Here is a 17,915-nt window from a genome sequence, read left to right as displayed (position 1 = left end):
ATTTTAATCAGGAGTTAAAACAATACATAGGCTTTGTAAAGAGCTTCTGCACAAGGATGAATTTCACCACTCCCAAAAACAAAGGGATCTATAGCTATTGTAAAATTTGACTATTCAGGGTAAGGAATTAAATCAGATGAGAGGCCGAACTGTATGATTCTGTAGAAGACAATCACTGATTTTCTCCAGGTTGGGACCAAATATCGGCAACCTTAACTTACTTAAATTAGTGTACTAATGAAGACCTCAGATCTTTATTTCTTATGATCTTATTTATAAAATGTACATATTCGACTATTTCAATATATAATATAAAGTTAATTAAACTGCAAGGATCACAAATACTGACATTTTAATATATTAGACCGAACAGTTTTTTTTATAGGATCAAACTAATGTGTAGTTTATGCAGAAAATGTGTAGGTCTGCAGACGTTACTTTTGATGACACCCTTTATTAATTTGGATTCAAAATGAAATGTCAACTGCATTTGCTGCTTGAAATACCATGTATGCATAATACCTCTCTGCACACTGCAGAAAGAAATATCCTTCATATTCATTTAGCTAGCATTCCAGAAAATGCCAGTATTTTAACAGTTAAAAGACTCAATAAGTAAAATAATTTATAAATCAAAGCAGAAAATAACCCAGACATGCAAGTCTTCTGAAAAAAAACAGCAAATCCTTTAGCAAACGTCATCTGAAATTAATCCAATCAAAAGTCCAGAATTAATATAAGTTTCTACATCACAGAAGCTCCAAATCTTTATTTATTTATTCATTTATTCTGTTTAGATTTTCCCTGTCTGATTTGGGCTTTTGCACGATGGAAGTTATAGAGGAAGATTTTATTAATCTATCCCAAATATTTTATGAGCCCTAATGAAAAAATCACAGCAATCTTTTGATATTGGGTATTATTAAGTCATCAACATTCTTTTTTAAAACAACTTTTATCTCAACTATTCCCAATGCAATTTCCCAACACCCTCATCCTTTATTCCTTAGCTTCTATTTCAACACATCACTAACTAAAAAAATAATAGAGATACCCCTTCTAAAGAAATTACTTGTGTATTAATCAGTGAGGAGAATGAGAGTCAGTTTAGCAGTGCATCGATATGATTAATAACTTCCTGTGCAGACTAGCAAGGTTCTTAATTTTGGAACTGCAGTATTTATTTTACAAAACAGTCAACATGCTCCAAGCAGGACCTCCAATTTAGAGAATGAGAGGGGGGAGAGAGAGAGAGAGACTTACTTTTATCCTGTGGTCATCAATATCTACAACAGTTGCTACTCTGATAAGTACTGGATTCCTCTTGTCAACTACCTCAAGTTTCATATTTTTCTGAAATCCATGAGATGGTTTCTACAATGAGAGATGATGGGTATTTCAATGAAATGTAAAAAAACTGTTATAAAATATAAGGGCAATCATTCCCCTCCAAAATAAACCAAACCAAAACACAAAAACTGTTGTCCTAAATAACTTAGGCTACAAAAATAATTTACTTCTCTAGGATTTTAGTCTCATCACTTCAGCCCCCTAGGTAAATAAAATCATCATTAATGCTGTAAGTTTCCCCTAAGCACTCTACAAATGTTTTAAGGACATTTCCACCTCTATGCAACAGCATATTGCACAATAATTCTACATATTATATCTCCTTACACTCATACACTTTCATTCTAGATCAAATGGCACTTTAAACTATGATTACATTTACAAGTTTGCCACAGAGGTCACAGTGTGACCCAAGGGCCCCTGGAGGCCAACTAACGGATAACACAGGGATGCTAAGAGTTACTGGAATCCCCTAGGTCTGGTATTTACATAATACTTCACCAAAGAGTGTCACAAAGTCTCTACTGAAAGCCTGCGTCACGATGGTCAAAATCATCTTTGAAAAATGTATATATAGGTAGCATGTAAGGAGACATGTTTGTATATTAGAAATTATGTTCTTAAAGTTTTGAAGTTAAAGGCAGGTTCCACCAGACAAGTGGTGGGAGACACGTATCTCCCTGCCATTGCGTAACCTACAATGCAAGTCTATCTGCACACTGAGTCAAATGCTAACAAAGTGTTTGTGGGGACATCAGGAGAAGAAAATTCACAGGAAGAGGTGAATGGTGGTGGGGTAGGGGAGCCCCCGTTTACAAAAGAAGAACAAAAGGTCAGGTCTAATACATCTAGAGATTCAGGGAGATGCTCTGGCATCCTTGGTCTTACGAAAGCCATCCTGGTTGAAAAATGCTGTGAGGAGGACTTTGGGTAACCAGTTCCTTATTAGACAAGAGAGCATCTTGTTAGGTAAGTTTAGGCTCTAGACTGTGTGTTATGGTTTTATTTTATATGTAATACTTTGTTTACATTAATCTTACTTGCTCTTTCTCAAATCTCTATTCTTTGATAAATAAACTTAAACTTGTTTTCACTATAAACATATCTAAGCACTGTGTTAAGTGGAGTGGTGATCCGGAGGTGAAACTGACAAGTTGATGCATACCATATCATTGGGACTAGCACATCTGTGAATTCTGAGTGTGTCCAGTGGAACAGGGGCTGGACTGCTGGACTCTCCAGGGCAGGCCCGCTGACAGCAATTCTGGGCCCCAGGGTAGAACAGTCAATGGGCACTCTTCAGGCACGGCCAGCGCTTCCACATGCCCGCCCAGCTGCCTTCACCGCCACCAGTACCACCCTGCGTACACGTAGGAGCCCTGCAGCCCACCCGGGCAATTTAAAAGGGCCCGGGGCCCCCAGCTGCCTTTACAGGAGCTGTGGCAGCAGCCCGGGGCCCCAAGGCCCTTTTAAATCACCCAGGCCCCTGGGCAATTGCCCTTTTGCTTCCTTGTCAGTGTGCATGTTCCTGGGGAATGCTTGGAGAATATCTATCACTAAACTGCAAACTGACGGCAGCGCCTGCATGAACTGAGAAGGGAGTACTTGTGTTGCCTCTGGCAAGTGGAGCTGGGGAACAGACTCCTGGCAGGCACAGACAAGGCTTCTTCATGCAGGTAACAGCAAGGTGCCTCACAACCCTGGGTATCCCAAGGAAGCATCACACATGGTAATTGTGAATCTGAATAGTCAGTAATGAGCCCACCCTGAAGTGGTACCTCGTGTCCCATGGGGCTTACCCTGGCTCCACAGGTGCCAGAGACAGCGGAGGCCAGAAGGCCATAGTCCTCCCCACTTTTTAAACAGGGAATTCAGGGCACCCTACTTTTTAAAACCTGGCTGCAGGGAGCACGTTATAGCCCAGGCCAGCTGGCTGGCTGGCATCCGGGTCCTGCTCTGCCTTGTGCCACATGCTGGCTGTGACCCATTGTGCCATACTAAATGCCAGCAGCCAGGCCCTCACCTACCGGCTGCCAAAGTCCCGTGGTAGTCCCTCTCTATAGTGGGGATCAACTGGGTCTGGGAAGCAGAAAGGACTCATTACCTGAAAGCCTTTGGCTTGCCAGAAGGAGAGTAAGGTGTGTGTGGGGAGGGGGAGGCAGTGTGTTAAAACTGTTGGAGGTAGGTGAAAAGGCAGGGGCTTCAGGAGGGTCGACTGCTGTGAGGGAGTTCTCTCGAGGGCTCTGGTGGGGGAGGGCCTTGGCTCCCCACTTTTGCAGTCTTTTTGGCACCCATGCCTGGGTACACTCTGGGCATTGTAAGGTGGTGCATGTGGTAACAGTGCCACACATGTTTGGCACATCCACCCCTCTATAGATGGAAATGGAAGGATGGATGCGTCAAATGTGAGTGGTGCTGTGACCATGTACATTAGGTCACAGCACACAAACTGGAGAGCCAGGCCAGCCCCACAAGACAGGAGCCACTGCTGCAGGTGAGTGCAGGATATACTCACTAACCAAACCTCTCCCCTGCTCCATGCTGGGCCTCATCTTTCCACACCCACAGTACATAATCCACTCTTATTCTGCCCCCATCCCATCCTACCCCCCCCAAAAAAGGAGGCGGCAGAACAGGGATGGATGAGGAGAGGTGAGGTTAGAAGATGTGTTACTACCTGGAACTTCTCATAGTCACCAGCCCCACGGCCATGAGTTAGGACTCCCCTCCACACAACAAGTGCATGCAACATATCACTTGGCTTGGCTATTCTAGATGAAAACTCAGGATTTGGTCATGCTTGTTAAAGTTTTGTAGTGAAAAGTGTTGTAAGCCAGTAAACAAACCCCAGTGAACTACAGCAGATGGCTGGAATTCTGGGCTAGCACCACATTTCTGCTTTAGCTTAATGAATTTCTTAGCACCGTGATAATATTAAAAAATGTTGGACTTGAACCTCAGAAGCTCACAAAAACAGACAGAAGGTCAGCCTAGGGAGCCAAGAATTTGATCTCTAATGTTGGCACCAATAATGATGTCTTCTGCTTTCTTGAATAAGCCACTTTTCTTTTTGTACCTGTAAAGTGGGGACAATAATACGCACTCACCTCTCTCCGAGGTGTGCTAGGAACAGGGCTTTGGAGCAGAGCCTGGAGCTGGAGCGTGGAGCAGCTCCGGAGCAGTGGAGCTGCAGGTTTTTGCCTGGAGCTGGAGTGGAGCTGGAGCACAGCCCCAAAGCCCCGGCTGGGAGGATTCATTAGCTAGCTAAGTATTATTAGTATAAATTAGTCAAAAGTCTCAGGATTTATAGTGATAAAAATTTTCAGATTCTCACAGTAATTTCAAAACTCACATAAAAAATAAAAACATCTACTGTACATGAGCTATTTAATTAAACAAAAAAAATGGAAGCATGAACACTATGTAAACATTCTCTCACCACTTTAAAAGCCCTTGCAGGTGCAGGTAAAGAACTGGTTTCTTCCAAATATTTTTCCCAAGAAAAATGTTTGGCATGTGGATAATCTAGGAGAAAAAAAATATAAAAGCAAGGTTTAATGATGTCATATAAGAATTATGATGTAACATATATTATAGCACATTAATCTAGAGAATTCATAATAAGACAAGTCAATATTTGTTATAATACTGTATTTATTCTTTAGATATATAAAATAACTACAATAAGAAGCACTTATCTGAACATTCTAGATGTCTATGACACATACTCCCTATTAATCAAAGAAAGAAATAGAACCCCACAACACACAATACCGAGTAACCAGCAGCACAAAAATAAACTACAACTGCTCTGGATTTGAGAAGCAACAAAAATTGGAAGTCTATCCACTTCTATGCGTTCAAGACAGTGCTTCACCCTTAATCCTGTACTCTACAGGTTTAAGGCTACAACAGTATCTTATGTTTTATGAAGCCTGCCTAATAACGGGTTGTAATTAACTTATTGACAGATTAGACTTTTACAGTACACATTGAGGTTGTTCTGCAAGTAGCTTTGTGCTCTAGAATTTGATGCCTCAAAATGTTGCATGACTTCTCCAGGCTGCTGAGCAGTAGGATACTTCTGAGTTTGGTAAGTAGGTATAGCTGGCTAATTACAGTTTTCCATGTTGTCGGGCCATAGATGTCTGTGATCTGTGCTTTCATTGTCCTGCATGGCAGCAAAGCTTATGCCCTTAACTTCAAATCCTCTATCTTCAACACCAAATGAATGCCGAATTGGCCAATATACCTTTTATTTTACTATTCTCAGTCATATACAGATTTTTTGTTTTTAAACAAGTTACGTAAAAGCTTTTGCAATGGTACCATATTAGTGACATTCAAAAAGGGTTTCTAAACAAGGATTTTCTCTTTTCTCACTACAAATCTATGAAATAACAGTGCATGGGGGTGGGAGAACTGGGGAGCAAAAATTTGAATTTTCTGAGTAAAAATATGTAAGTCACAAACCATCTTCCCACGGAAAAGCATGGTATTTGTAATGAGGGCCTACATAGTCAGATAGTTGGTGCAGCAGTTCATGTTCTGCAAAAATGACTTCCTTTCACTGAAACTCTCCTACAGGATGCATGAAAAACACGCTGGATAGCTCTCACCACAGTTCCCTGACTTCATCTTACTTAAAGAAACACTGCTCTGATTCCTGCAATGTTCCCACGCATCAAAAATATAGACCTCCTCCAACTTGCTGATGGCCTCCTAAGTGTGGGCTGTACTTTCCTTCCTGTACATGACATGAAAGCAAATGTACTCCCTGAAATTGCCACACATGTCTCTTGGTGCAGTCAAACACTAATGTTATATCTGTGGCTCCTTCCTTTTGTGAACAATATTCAGCAGGCTCCTTCTACTCTGGATTTCTGTTTCTGAACACGCAATGATCCCTGAGTGCTTCTCTTGGCAGGTTGTGACAGGTGGTGAACAGCTGTCTAAGGTAAGCCAGGAAATCAAACAGGCTTTCCTATTTTCTTTCGGTTTCTGAAGTGAATCTCAGACCTTTTAAATAGGAATTTAGTTTGGGGAACCATTACTTTTTAAATAATTCAGCTAAGTCCTCATAGTTCATACCTCTCAGCTCCTAAAAGAAGTAAGTCTTTGAGGACTATTAATGTCTCTTCCCAAACAGAGATGAAGAATGGAAATTTTTATTGAGCTTCTTCAACATCACCACCATAGAAATGCTGCTGAGACCTTTGTACATAAAATTCGTACATAGCATTAAATCCTATATTTTTTTTTCATCAGAGTGGATTCGTCAATTTTCCCACAAATCATCATTTTCCTCTTTTCTTCTCAGACAGACCTCTTGCCTCACTCCTGACATGGCAATAATCATGTTTCCCCACATATTTTATTAGATCAGACTTTAATTGGATCAGAATAAGAGCAAACAAACAACAACAAACGAACAGAGCTAGCACTCAAGAGGTTTCCTTGGTTACAAGCTACATTCAGCTAACTTCATTCTTCGGTTCTGTATCCAAACGAGCTCTAACCAGTGGCAATTATTGCTAAAAGACAAGTTTTGTTTTTAAACTCTGGCACACAGAATGTTCCAGACCTTAAAGGGGCAGTAACCACACACAGTCACCATAGTTCTCTACGTTTTACTTTAAAAGACAGAATGACTCTAAATGGCATATGTTCTACAGGAAAGAAATCTCCAAGTTTTTTCCATTGATTCTCTCATGGTTATTTTTATACTGAGTATTCTACAATTACCTACATAAATTTGGAAGACTAACAGGCATTAGAGACCTGTCTCAAAGGAATTTATTAACTTTGCTAAACAGCACTTCTTTTTACAAGATACAGCTCAAGTTACTTTCTACAGAATAGTCTTCATGATCTCCAGCATGGAGGAGAATCCAGTTAATCCAACACACAATATCCCAAACTAACTTTCTTGTTTTCAGTAAGCACTCCCTCTCTCTCCTCAATCTCCCCCCCCCCCTTCTATTGCATGCTCACTCTCACTTTGGTTTCCACCCTGAGAGTCCTTACCACTTTTGTTCCCTTCTTACACAGGGCTATCCACCCATTTATCCACTAAGACCCAGATTTTAAAAGGTATTTTGGCATAACTGCTTTCATCTCGGTTGATATAAGAGCCGGAAATCTCATTTTCCAAAAGGATTTAGGTACTTGATATATTAATGTTAATGATGCATGCACAAATTTAGTATCTTTATGTGCTATATTAACGAGACAGTTATCCATCAAGCTATTTGGAGATGACTGAAAAGGAAAACAGAATAAAACAAATCACTTGGTTCCTTCTCTATTTCTTTTCTCTATGGAGTTCTCTTTTGCTTTGCTTTTATCTATATTTTTTTTCCTCTTTATTTCTTTTGTGTGATAAGCTGAATTTACTTACAGGTTTTGGAGTCTCGGTGCTGAAAATTGAGAGAGATATTGCAATGACATGCAATATCTTTGGGGACTATACTGTATTAAACGTATACAATGGTTTATGTAGGATTGTATTCTACTCCAAGGGGAAGGATTACCACAGCTCCTAAATAACTGAAAACAATAAGTGATTAAGGTTAATCACTGAGACTAAACCATTTAGAGAGAGTTACCTCCCCCTGGAGTAGTTTGCGTACTGGTTCAAGCTGGATTTTCCAGAGACTAGGAGACAAAGAAAGAACTTTTGGTATAAAAGGATTACCTTGAATTTAAACAAGGTCTTCCTGCTGATCCAGCAAACAAACAGGACTTTCTGTCCAGGGTGCAACCCATGTGGAAGGGCTGGAAGGATTTTGGCCTACTTGAGCCCCACATGACTGATGGGTGACCTATGGTAAGCTTTTAGCATGCATATAGGAACTTTTAATATTTTTATGTTTTCCTTGTAATGCTTTTACCTTAAGAATAAATGTGCTTGCTTAGAAAGAACAGTGGTAATGTCACCGAGTCCTCAGTGGGGTTAGGCATACCAGTGGTTAGCACATATAGTGCCACCTCCCTGAGGGCAGGTCTTGCAATAAAGACCCTCTTTTAATCAGAGGTGTGGTGAGGTGGGCAGTGAGGGGAGCCCAGGCCCACCCACTCCATCAGGCTTCAACCCAGGACCCTAGGAGGGTCAACAGTGTTTGGCTCTCAAAGGTGCCCTTTGAATTACGCCCCCGGATCACTTCCTATTGTCTGCTGTTCTCTCTCTCCTCCCTCCTATCCCCCCAGTTTCCAGTTGAAATATAAGGTGACAAGCAAAAGAAAAGGCAATCAAACCAGCAGACCCAACTGGGCTCAGCATACAGTCTTAGTCCCTTGCGGCGATTTCTCTGGCACCCTTGTCAGTCTTTCTGTCCTCCTTCCCAGCCTCTCCCTTTCTGAGCTGGATCGCTCTCCTTTCAACCATTCCTCCAGCTGGAGTGTGCTCTACAGTGCTGGTGCTATCTGGGCCCAGTACTGTCCTTTAACCCCTTCCAGCCAAGAGTGGGATTTCTATACTCCATCACCGGTAACTTGTAACTGCTTGCAACACACTGTTTATAGCCTGTGGAGAGAAAGCAAAGCACAGGTGCTGGCCTCTAGGCAGTGTAAGGTGGGGAGCTGTACAGCCCTAACAACTCCTCGTGGAAGGGAGTGGGACAAGGGTCTCTATTCAGTGACAGACAATGGCTGCAAACTTGAGATCTGACTGGGAACTCTAGGAGTGGACCACAAAGGGGGTGGGAGGGAGATATAGGTGCAGTTACCTGAAACGGTGACAGAAATGTCAACAGCATATATGCCAGGTGTACAGAGTTGTTGCATTAGACAAATACACCTCTACCCCAATATAACACTGTCCTCAGGAGCCAAAAAAATCCTACCACGTTATAGGTGAAACCACGTTATATCAAACTTGCTTTGATCCATTGGAGTGTGCAGCCCCACCCCCGCCCTGAGCACTGCTTTACCACATTATAGCCAAATTCATGTTATATCAGGTCGCATTATATTGGGGTGGAAGTGTATCTGCATGTGAACCAAATTTGGAAGTTAGACCCTTCCACATGGGTTGCCCTCCATTGGACAGAAAGTCTGTCTGTTTGCTGGATCAGAAGGAAGATACTGTATAAATTCAAGCTCATTCTTTTATACCGAAAGTCCTTTCTTTGTCTCTTCATCTCTGGAAAACCCAGCTTGAAGCAGTATGCAAACTGCTAGCGGGGAGGGCAGGGGGAGAAGAAGGAGGAGGAGGAGGAGGTGTAACTCTCTAGATAGTTAAGTCTCAGGTGACCCACCTTAATCACTTGCCATTGTTTTTAGTTACTGTAGCTCTGGTAATCCTTCCCCTTGGAGTAGAATACAATCATACACAAACCATTTTATACATGTAATACAGTATAGTCCCCAAAGATATTACATGTCATTGCATTCTCTCTCACAATTTTCAGCTCCAAGACTCTAGAACCTGTGAATAAATTCAACTTATCACACAAAAAGAATCAAGGAGAAAAAAATCTAGAGAAAAAGCAAAGCAAAGCAAAAGAGAACGCCAGAGAGAAAAAGTAGTAAAGAGGTAGCCAAGCTATTTGTCTCATTCTGTTTCACTTTTCAATCATCTCCAGGCTTTTTCCTGAGAATATCTTGTATGGATAACTGTCTCATTAATGCAGCTCAGAAAGATATCAAAGTTGTGCATGCATCGTTAAATTTAATATATCGAGTGCTTGTAAAAAGACCACTTCAGATCCCTCCAAATACTAATTCTTAATTATAAGTAGAGTCTTTCAATGGAGCTGTCATAATGTGTGTTATGAGCCTTGGCCAATGCTGCTGCTAGCTACATTTTCATTAATTCTTTCAATTGTGTAGTGCTGAAGTGTAGTACAAACCTGGAGGGGTGATAAGAGTTCTTCTATGTTCTTTACACCATCCAATGGGATGAATGTGTGGGCTAGCTGCCTCACACCTGGAGGGAAAAAAATGATTGAAAAATGCATTCATCATTGTTCTCTGGGCATGCACACACATTTTTTTCCCCTCTAAAAATGCAGAATTATTTAACAAATCCAAAATAAAATTATGATGGATTCAACTCAAAATATAAATTTTAACCGTAACAAAAACATACCAATATACCTCATTCAATCTTACCCCATGAGCGAGCATAAGATCTTTGCAACACTTTTGAAAGGTCAATAACCCAATTATACTGGACCAACAAGGGCAGCAAATTCCAAGAAAAACTCCTCCACTGAGGAACCTCCCTCAACCAGTTCCCACACATTCGAATCTTAAGATTCTTAGCACAAACATGTTAGCTGATCTCAGGTATCCCAGTAATACATTCAGAAAGAATAGAGGTCTTGTGAGGTCACTCTGAGGGGTTCAGAATGTGGGAGGGGGTATGGGCTCTGGGCTGTGGGCTCCAAGGTGGGGCCAGAAATTACAGGTTTGGGGTGTGGGAGGGGGCTCTGGGCTGGGGCAGGGAATTGACATGCAGGGGGAAAGTGAATGCTCCAGCTGGGGCTGTGGGCTCTGGGGTGGGGCTGGAGATGAGGGGCTTGGGGTGCACGAGGGGGATCTGGGCTGAGGTCGATGGGTTTGGAGTGTGGGAGGGGGCTCAGGGCTGGGGTTTGCAGGCTCTGGAGGGAGTTTGAACATGGAAGGGGGTTCCAACCTGGGGCAGGGGGTTGGGGCGCAGGAGAGAGCTTGGGGTGCCCGCTCCGGGCACTGCTGACCTCAGGCAGCTCAGGAAGCAGTCAGCATGTCTCTCCAGCTCTTAGGCAGAGGAGTGGCATGGGGTTCTATGTGCTGCTCCCGCCCGCTGAAGCCATCCCTACAGCTCCCATTGGCCATGGTTTCCTACCAATGGGAGCTGCGGAGCCAGTGCTGGGAGTGGCGTACGGAGTCCTCCAAGAGCTGGAGGGACAGGCTGACCGCTTCCTGGGAGCTGCGTGGAGCTGGGCACAGAGCCTGACTACCCCACTGGCACTGCAGCCAACCAGACTTTTAGTGGCCTGTCAGCTGCGCTGACTGGCGCCGCCGGGGTCCCTTTTCGACAAGGCATTCCGGTTGAAAACCAGATGCCTGGCAACCTTAGTCTGCCCATGTGAATCATATTGCAAGGTTGGGGTCTATACGATAATATCTATTTTCCTTCACTTGGTTAGGAAGTCTGGAAAGTGCCAGCATCCTAAGGGTTAATATTTCACACACACACACACACACAAATGAATAGCAAGTTAAAAAAAAACAGTTTGTTATTCTATAATATCCAACATTCTTATCTCCTATGGAACACAGAGGGGTTTCACTGTTATCATCATAGGTAGGAGGATTTCTGCATGAGTTGAAGGTATATCAGTGTATATCAGTATATATATATGTCCGATCTCTTACCATATTGCCTAATTCCTCATTTCCTCCGCACAGAAACCACTTATTGATTTCCATGGGGAACTGAGCACACACAAAAACACAGGACTGAACCATTTACTATATTATGCTTGACTTTGAGCTTGTGCTATATAAAGTACAAGTAAAGAAATATTTTCATATTCAGAATTTAAAGAAAAGACCTTAAAGTACACTGATGTTTTAAAAATGATTTTACATGACAAATAGTCCAGTGTAGGTGCATTTAATTGTGTGCGTTAAATAACAGAAATGCAACCAGGGTGTCTCATTACTGTCAACACACAGCAAATACTGTTCCAGACTTCTACTTATAGATTTCAGACTTAATGCTGAAATACCTTTCTAGGGTAATTTTTTTTTTAAAAACACAAAATAAAAATGAACAGCTGCACCAGTATTTCTCTATGGTAAGGTCAAATATATCAAGCCCTAGAGGAAAAAACTCTCTCTAGAAACAAAGGCTTTATGACAACAGCAAAGGATGCAATCGATATCAAGTGTATAAATATTTTGTCCTTTACAAAAAATGCACAAATATGTTTTATGTATTTAAGTTTATTATTTATACAGCACTTGATTTATTCCACTTTAAAATTGCCCTGTTTTTTTATTTTGAAAATATGGTACTTTTGTGTCAACACATTTTAGGGTTGTGAAGTCCCCAAAGGTTCACATTCTATCTCCGTTAGTTGGTCTTTTACATCTGAGTCAGAAAAGCTCTGCCTGAAGCAGATCAAAGAAAGGCTGAGATATGTCTCTTTCAAATGTATCTCTTTCTTATGCCTCTTTCAAATGCATCTCTCTCTTCCACTCTCTCTCTTTCACACACACACACACTCTTCCCTTCTCTCTACAGAGACTTCAGAGAGGAGAGAAGTAAAGAACAGAAGGACTAACAGGTACACCTCTACCCCGATATAACGTGACCCGATATAACACCAATTCAGATATAATGCGGTAAAGCAGCACTCCGGCAGGCGGGGCTGCACACTCCGGCGGATCAAAGCAAGTTCAATATAATGTGGTTTCACCTATAACATGGTAAGATTTTTTGGCTCTCGAGGACAGTGTTATATCAGGGTAGAGGTATACGCTGTTCCCCAAATCCATCAAGGGGCTGGGGCAGGGGGGTTTGCATAGACTGAGCCATTACCTCATTGGACTCACTGCATTGATGCTGCCTGAAGAGCTTTGGAGTAAAATATTCAAAAGCACATAAGCTACTTAAGAGCTTTCACTTTCCACCTTCATAAGACTTCTAAGCATTTAAATAACTTCTGATACCAAGACACAGTCGCTTTATCACTGTGTGATGAGAGTAAAACAAGTGTGAGAAAAATGGTCAATTTTTAAAGTACCCTATTACTATTGCCTCTGAGTACCTTACTGTCATTTTAAAAAATGAGAAATATAGACAAATAAAATGGCCAACTTTTATCTTAAGTAGGACAAAGAACATTCTTTTATAAATAATCCTCTCTCTTCTAGACAGACGGCTGTGATCTAGTAGACTAAGCATATAACTTGAAGTCAAGAATGCTAGATTCTATTCTAAATGTTGTCACTCAGGCCAGTCATTTAGAGTTTAAGGCCAAAAGAGATCACCAGATTATCTAGTCTGACCTCCTGTAAATCACAGGCCAACCAATACCACTCAACACACTAAACTCTTCACCCAAAATTAGACCAAGGATTACAGCCCACAAGAGAGTAGACTATTGAGTGCCACAGGCACAGAACAGGAGGAACCGAGGTGCACCAGTGCCTCAGGCCTTCGCAGTGGCTAAGTGAGATATATAGAGATTATCCTGACAAGTGACCCTCAACCACAACTTCAGAGGAAGGCATAAAAATCCCCCAAGTCGCAGCCAATCTGACCCGGGAAATTTTTTCCCCCCAATCTCTCTGTTTTGTAAAACACTTAATCCAGAAGCACTATGCAAAAACAATGGGAAGGTTAGTAACTAGTAATTTGAGCTTGAGTACACTGTCTCTGCAAAACCACTATCTTTTGAACTGTAGTGTGGCAAGCATGGGATCTTTCGTAAGGCAGTGCAGTTGTGGCACTACATGCCCAAATAATGGATCCTAAAGTTCAGAACAAGATTATAAAGGACATACAAATCATATCATGTAAAATCTGTCTTGTTGCTAGTGCCAGTCCCAGTGTTCATAAGCAAAAAGGCACCTGGATACTCCCCCCTACAGTAAATAATGTTGAGCCAAGAAGCCACTAACAAGAGCCAAAACTATCACTGAAAGCCAGTTGGATCTATAATTGAACAACAGGAACAGAGAACAAACTACAATGTTGTTTCTTATTTTTATAAAATCTAAATTTTAAAATGTGGCTAAACAGAACAAAAAAGTAAATAAATGGAAAGGTGTCTTCGTTGCCAGCAATTTATCATGCTAAAGAAAGAGCTGAAGGTGGTTGGGACTGTGAATCCCTTTGTATCAGAGAGGTAGCCGTGTTAGTCTGAATCTGTAAAAGCAGCAGAAAATCCTGTGGCACCTTATAGACTAACAGACGTTTCGGATCGTGAGCTTTCGTGGGTGAATACCCACTCGTCAGATGAATGTAGTGGAAATTTCCAGGGGCAGGTATATATATGCTAGCAAGCAAGCTAGAGATAACGAGGTTAGTTCAATCAGGGAGGATGAGGCCCTGTTCCTGTTCTAGCAGTCTGAGGTGCCTGAAAACCAAGGGAGGAGAAACTGGTTCTGTAGTTGCGCTACCATTCACAGTCTTTTGTTCAATTCCTGAGCTGATGAGTGTCAAATTTGCAGATGAAACTGAAGCTCAGCAGTTTCTCTTTGCAAGTCTGGTCCTGAACGTTTTTTGAGCTGCAGGATGGCCACCTTAAGGTCTGCTATAGTGTGGCCAGGAGGTTGAAGTGCCTCTCCTACAGTTTTTGTATATTGCCATTCTTAATATCTGATTTGTGTCATTTATCCTTTCCGTAGAGACTGTCCTTAGATGGCCATCCTGCAGCAAAAAAACTTCAGGACCAGACTTCAAAGAGAAACTGCGAGACTTCAATTCATCTGCTAAATTTGACACCATAGCTCAGGATTGAACACCAGACATGTGAATTGGCTGTGCCAACTACAGACTACAGAACCAGTTTCTCCTCCCTTGGTTTTCACACCTCAACTGCTAGAACAGGGCCTCATCCTCCCTGATTGAACTAACCTCGTTATCTCTAGCTTGCTTGCTAGCATATATATACCTGCCCCTGGAAATTTCCACTACATTCATCTGACGAGTGGGTATTCACCCACGAAAGCTCACGATCCGAAACGTCTGTTAGTCTATAAGGTGCCACAGGATTTTCTAATCCCTTTGTAGACTATTTTCATACATCTGGATTCACAAGGGAACATGGAGATATCCAAACTTTCCATATGGGGCCAAGCGAAGATATGCTCATGACACCAGGTCATGCGCATATCATTCATATTCATTTTCCCTTTGATTTTTGTCCTGCATTTCACTGTTGCATATCCACAGCTCAATAATTAAATTCAGATCGCAAGAGACAGAAACTAAATGATTGTTAATTCTTTCCAGAAAAAAATATTAAATAAAAATTTGTCTTCACTGGGAGGTATGGATAGCACTGTTTTATTTTATAACTGACACATTTTTTTCAAAATACACTAAATGTGTCACATTATTTTTGCTGTTCTGAATTAACTGCCAATTTCCCCACGGGACAAAATTTTATTTTGATATTTAAGATTTGCGCCAGACATACTAGTATTAAATTGAGATACTATTGTATCTAGAGCAGCTATTATTTTGTTAAACATTGGAATTTCTATAAACACCCATAACAATGCACTATAATTAGCAAATAGAACTACACTGTAAGAATGGCTATTTGTACAATGTCTCTGACACTACCATATTGATATACAGTAGCCAAGTCAGCTACGCACAAAAAAGAAGCCATCTTATAGCCCCATCTAGTGCTTTACTGAGAGCATTTCACCATAAATATTATATTAATACCAAACATGTTCAAAACTGATAATGCTCCAGGTAATTAAAAGCATTTACTGTATCTATATTATTGTTTGGTCTTTTTAATACGATGTGCTCCCCTCAAAAAAAGTGACTCCCTTTCGAGCAATGATGGAGCAGACTTGATCATGTCAGAAGTAGATCATAAGTCAGGCAGAGCCATTTTTAAAGGGGTATGTCCCATTGGGTACCAAACAAAACAGTAACAGATGGTGTGGAGTGTGTGGATGTGAGCCTTTTGCGTAGGGCCAATCCAAGTGTTCATTCTGCTCCCAAGAAATAGCTCATTCAGGATAGGACACAGGAATTAGACAGTCGAACAATCTAAATCTATGTTCTGGCTTTGTTTGTTGCTAGAGGTGCAATGAGGGGGCAGAGGAGGAGGGAGCAGAGTTGTAGTAGCTGTGCAGACGTTCCAAGAGTCAACTGGTCTGCACAAGGCAGCCAAACAAAATGGCTCAGTGGGGCCTCGGGCCTCACACTGGGAAATGAGTGCTCTTTGTGGCTGGTCTAAAAAGCTGTAACGTTATCTATCTCCAGTGCCCGCCCCCAGGTTCCAGCAGGAACTCACAGCCATTTTTATTATTAGTCTTCATATAACAAACATACCAATATATAACAAATCCTAACACTAAGACTGTTCAACCAGGAAACATCCTCAAGTTTTAGATTACACATTCAGTTTCGCCACTGACTTCAACGAAAGCAGTTAGGCCAACATAATAACGTTTGAAAATTCCATCCACAGGAAAGTAGATGATTAGTTAAGGATTACAGCTTTAAATCACACCAGTTTTCTAACTTTTTCCTTCTACTGACTACTCTGTAAGAGAACAAAATTCTCATGGATCACATCCCCTTCCAGCCTTTCATTGCTGATCACCAGGAGCACACAGTAGATTAGGAACACCTCTATCGAGCCATTCAGGATATTCAAAACTTTTCTCTTTTCCTCTTACCACCACCACCACCTCGATGAGTCACAGCAACTACACATCTATGCTGTCTGCCTTACAGGCCCAAAACCTGGTTTAAAAAACAAAAACAAAAACCGCAAATGACCAGATATCATTACACTGTGGCTTTCATCTCCAAACTGAATGTTAGAAACAGACTCCCAAAAATGTCAGGAATATGCATTGATTGGTTGCCCTAAAGATAACATATGGACATCTTTCAGTGTTAATACATTTGGTTGAACACTCTTACATTACATTTATGACTTTGGTTTTGTGTCACATCCAAGAGATGTTCCATGTCAGGGCTAGGGCATTGACTCAGTACTGATTCAAAAAGGAGTACTGGATCACCAACAACAGTTGCTTAACAGCAACGAGCCCTGGCTGCAACTTGGGAAACTGTTATCTGAATCATTAAAATACTCACTATTCTTGGATTGTTATTACTGTCATATAAACTTTTAAAAATATTTAACCCTAATCATTATGTGGTTGCATTAGTTGTGAATATTGCATTCATTAATCAGAATTCTTTTTCAAATACAGAAAAGCTCTTTTGCTACTTCTTGAAGTAAGAAGAATACAGCTGCAGAAGTGAAAAATTACAGCTGCTTTATCCTGACATGATAAAGTTTACCCCTGGCACCTACTGTTCTCATAAAAATAACAAATGTTCTGTCATTTCTAGATAAGAAGAGGAGAAATGGATAGGTTTGCAGAATGCAGAGCAAATTTTACTTTCCTGAATATAAATATTACTCTGGCTATTTTGTTCACTTTTCTTCCTCCTAAAAACTAATGCCAATGAACTATTTAATGGGATTTATAGGCCACTGAAAGTATTATCATAACATGGTACAGTGCTGTTGTAGTGACACTAATTCTAGCTCAAGCAGCAAGGAATCCTGTGGCACCTTATAGACTAACAGATGTTTTGGAGCATGAGCTTTCGTGGGTGAATACCCACTTAATCAGATACATGTAGTGGAAATTTCCAGGGGCTAGTATATATATGCAAGCAAGCTAGAGATAATGAGGTTAGTTCAATCAGGGAGGATGAGAACCTGTTCTAGCAGTTGAGGTGTGAAAACCAAGGGAGAAGAAACTGGTTCTGTAGCTGGCAAGCCATTCACAGTCTTTGTTTAATCCTGAGCTGATGGTGTCAAATTTGCAGATGAACTGAAGCTCAGCAGTTT

The 17,915-nt window shown here is 41.2% G+C and overlaps 1 protein-coding gene across 4 annotated transcripts in view; it reads right to left on the bottom strand.

Annotated features, from left to right (window-relative positions):
• The window catches only part of L3MBTL3 (L3MBTL histone methyl-lysine binding protein 3), a 172,660-nt gene that overhangs the window by 69,997 nt on the left and 84,748 nt on the right, over positions 1 to 17,915 (bottom strand). For all 4 annotated transcript variants that reach the window (XR_012655534.1, XM_075063942.1, XM_075063943.1 and 1 more), the window contains 3 exons: positions 10,203 to 10,279; positions 4,790 to 4,875; positions 1,264 to 1,374 (listed from right to left, as the gene is read on the bottom strand). Coding sequence is in view for 3 of the 4 variants with exons in the window: in XM_075063942.1 (XP_074920043.1) it covers positions 1,264 to 1,374; positions 4,790 to 4,875; positions 10,203 to 10,279 (274 nt within the window). In the remaining variant the exon portion in view is untranslated. The remainder of the gene's footprint in view (positions 1 to 1,263; positions 1,375 to 4,789; positions 4,876 to 10,202; positions 10,280 to 17,915) is intronic.

This window comes from Chelonoidis abingdonii, chromosome 3 (assembly GCF_003597395.2).
Source record: "Chelonoidis abingdonii isolate Lonesome George chromosome 3, CheloAbing_2.0, whole genome shotgun sequence".
Lineage (NCBI taxonomy): Eukaryota > Metazoa > Chordata > Testudines > Testudinidae > Chelonoidis > Chelonoidis abingdonii.
Note: the sequence above shows the minus strand (reverse complement) of the source record. Positions and strands in the feature narration are given on the sequence as shown.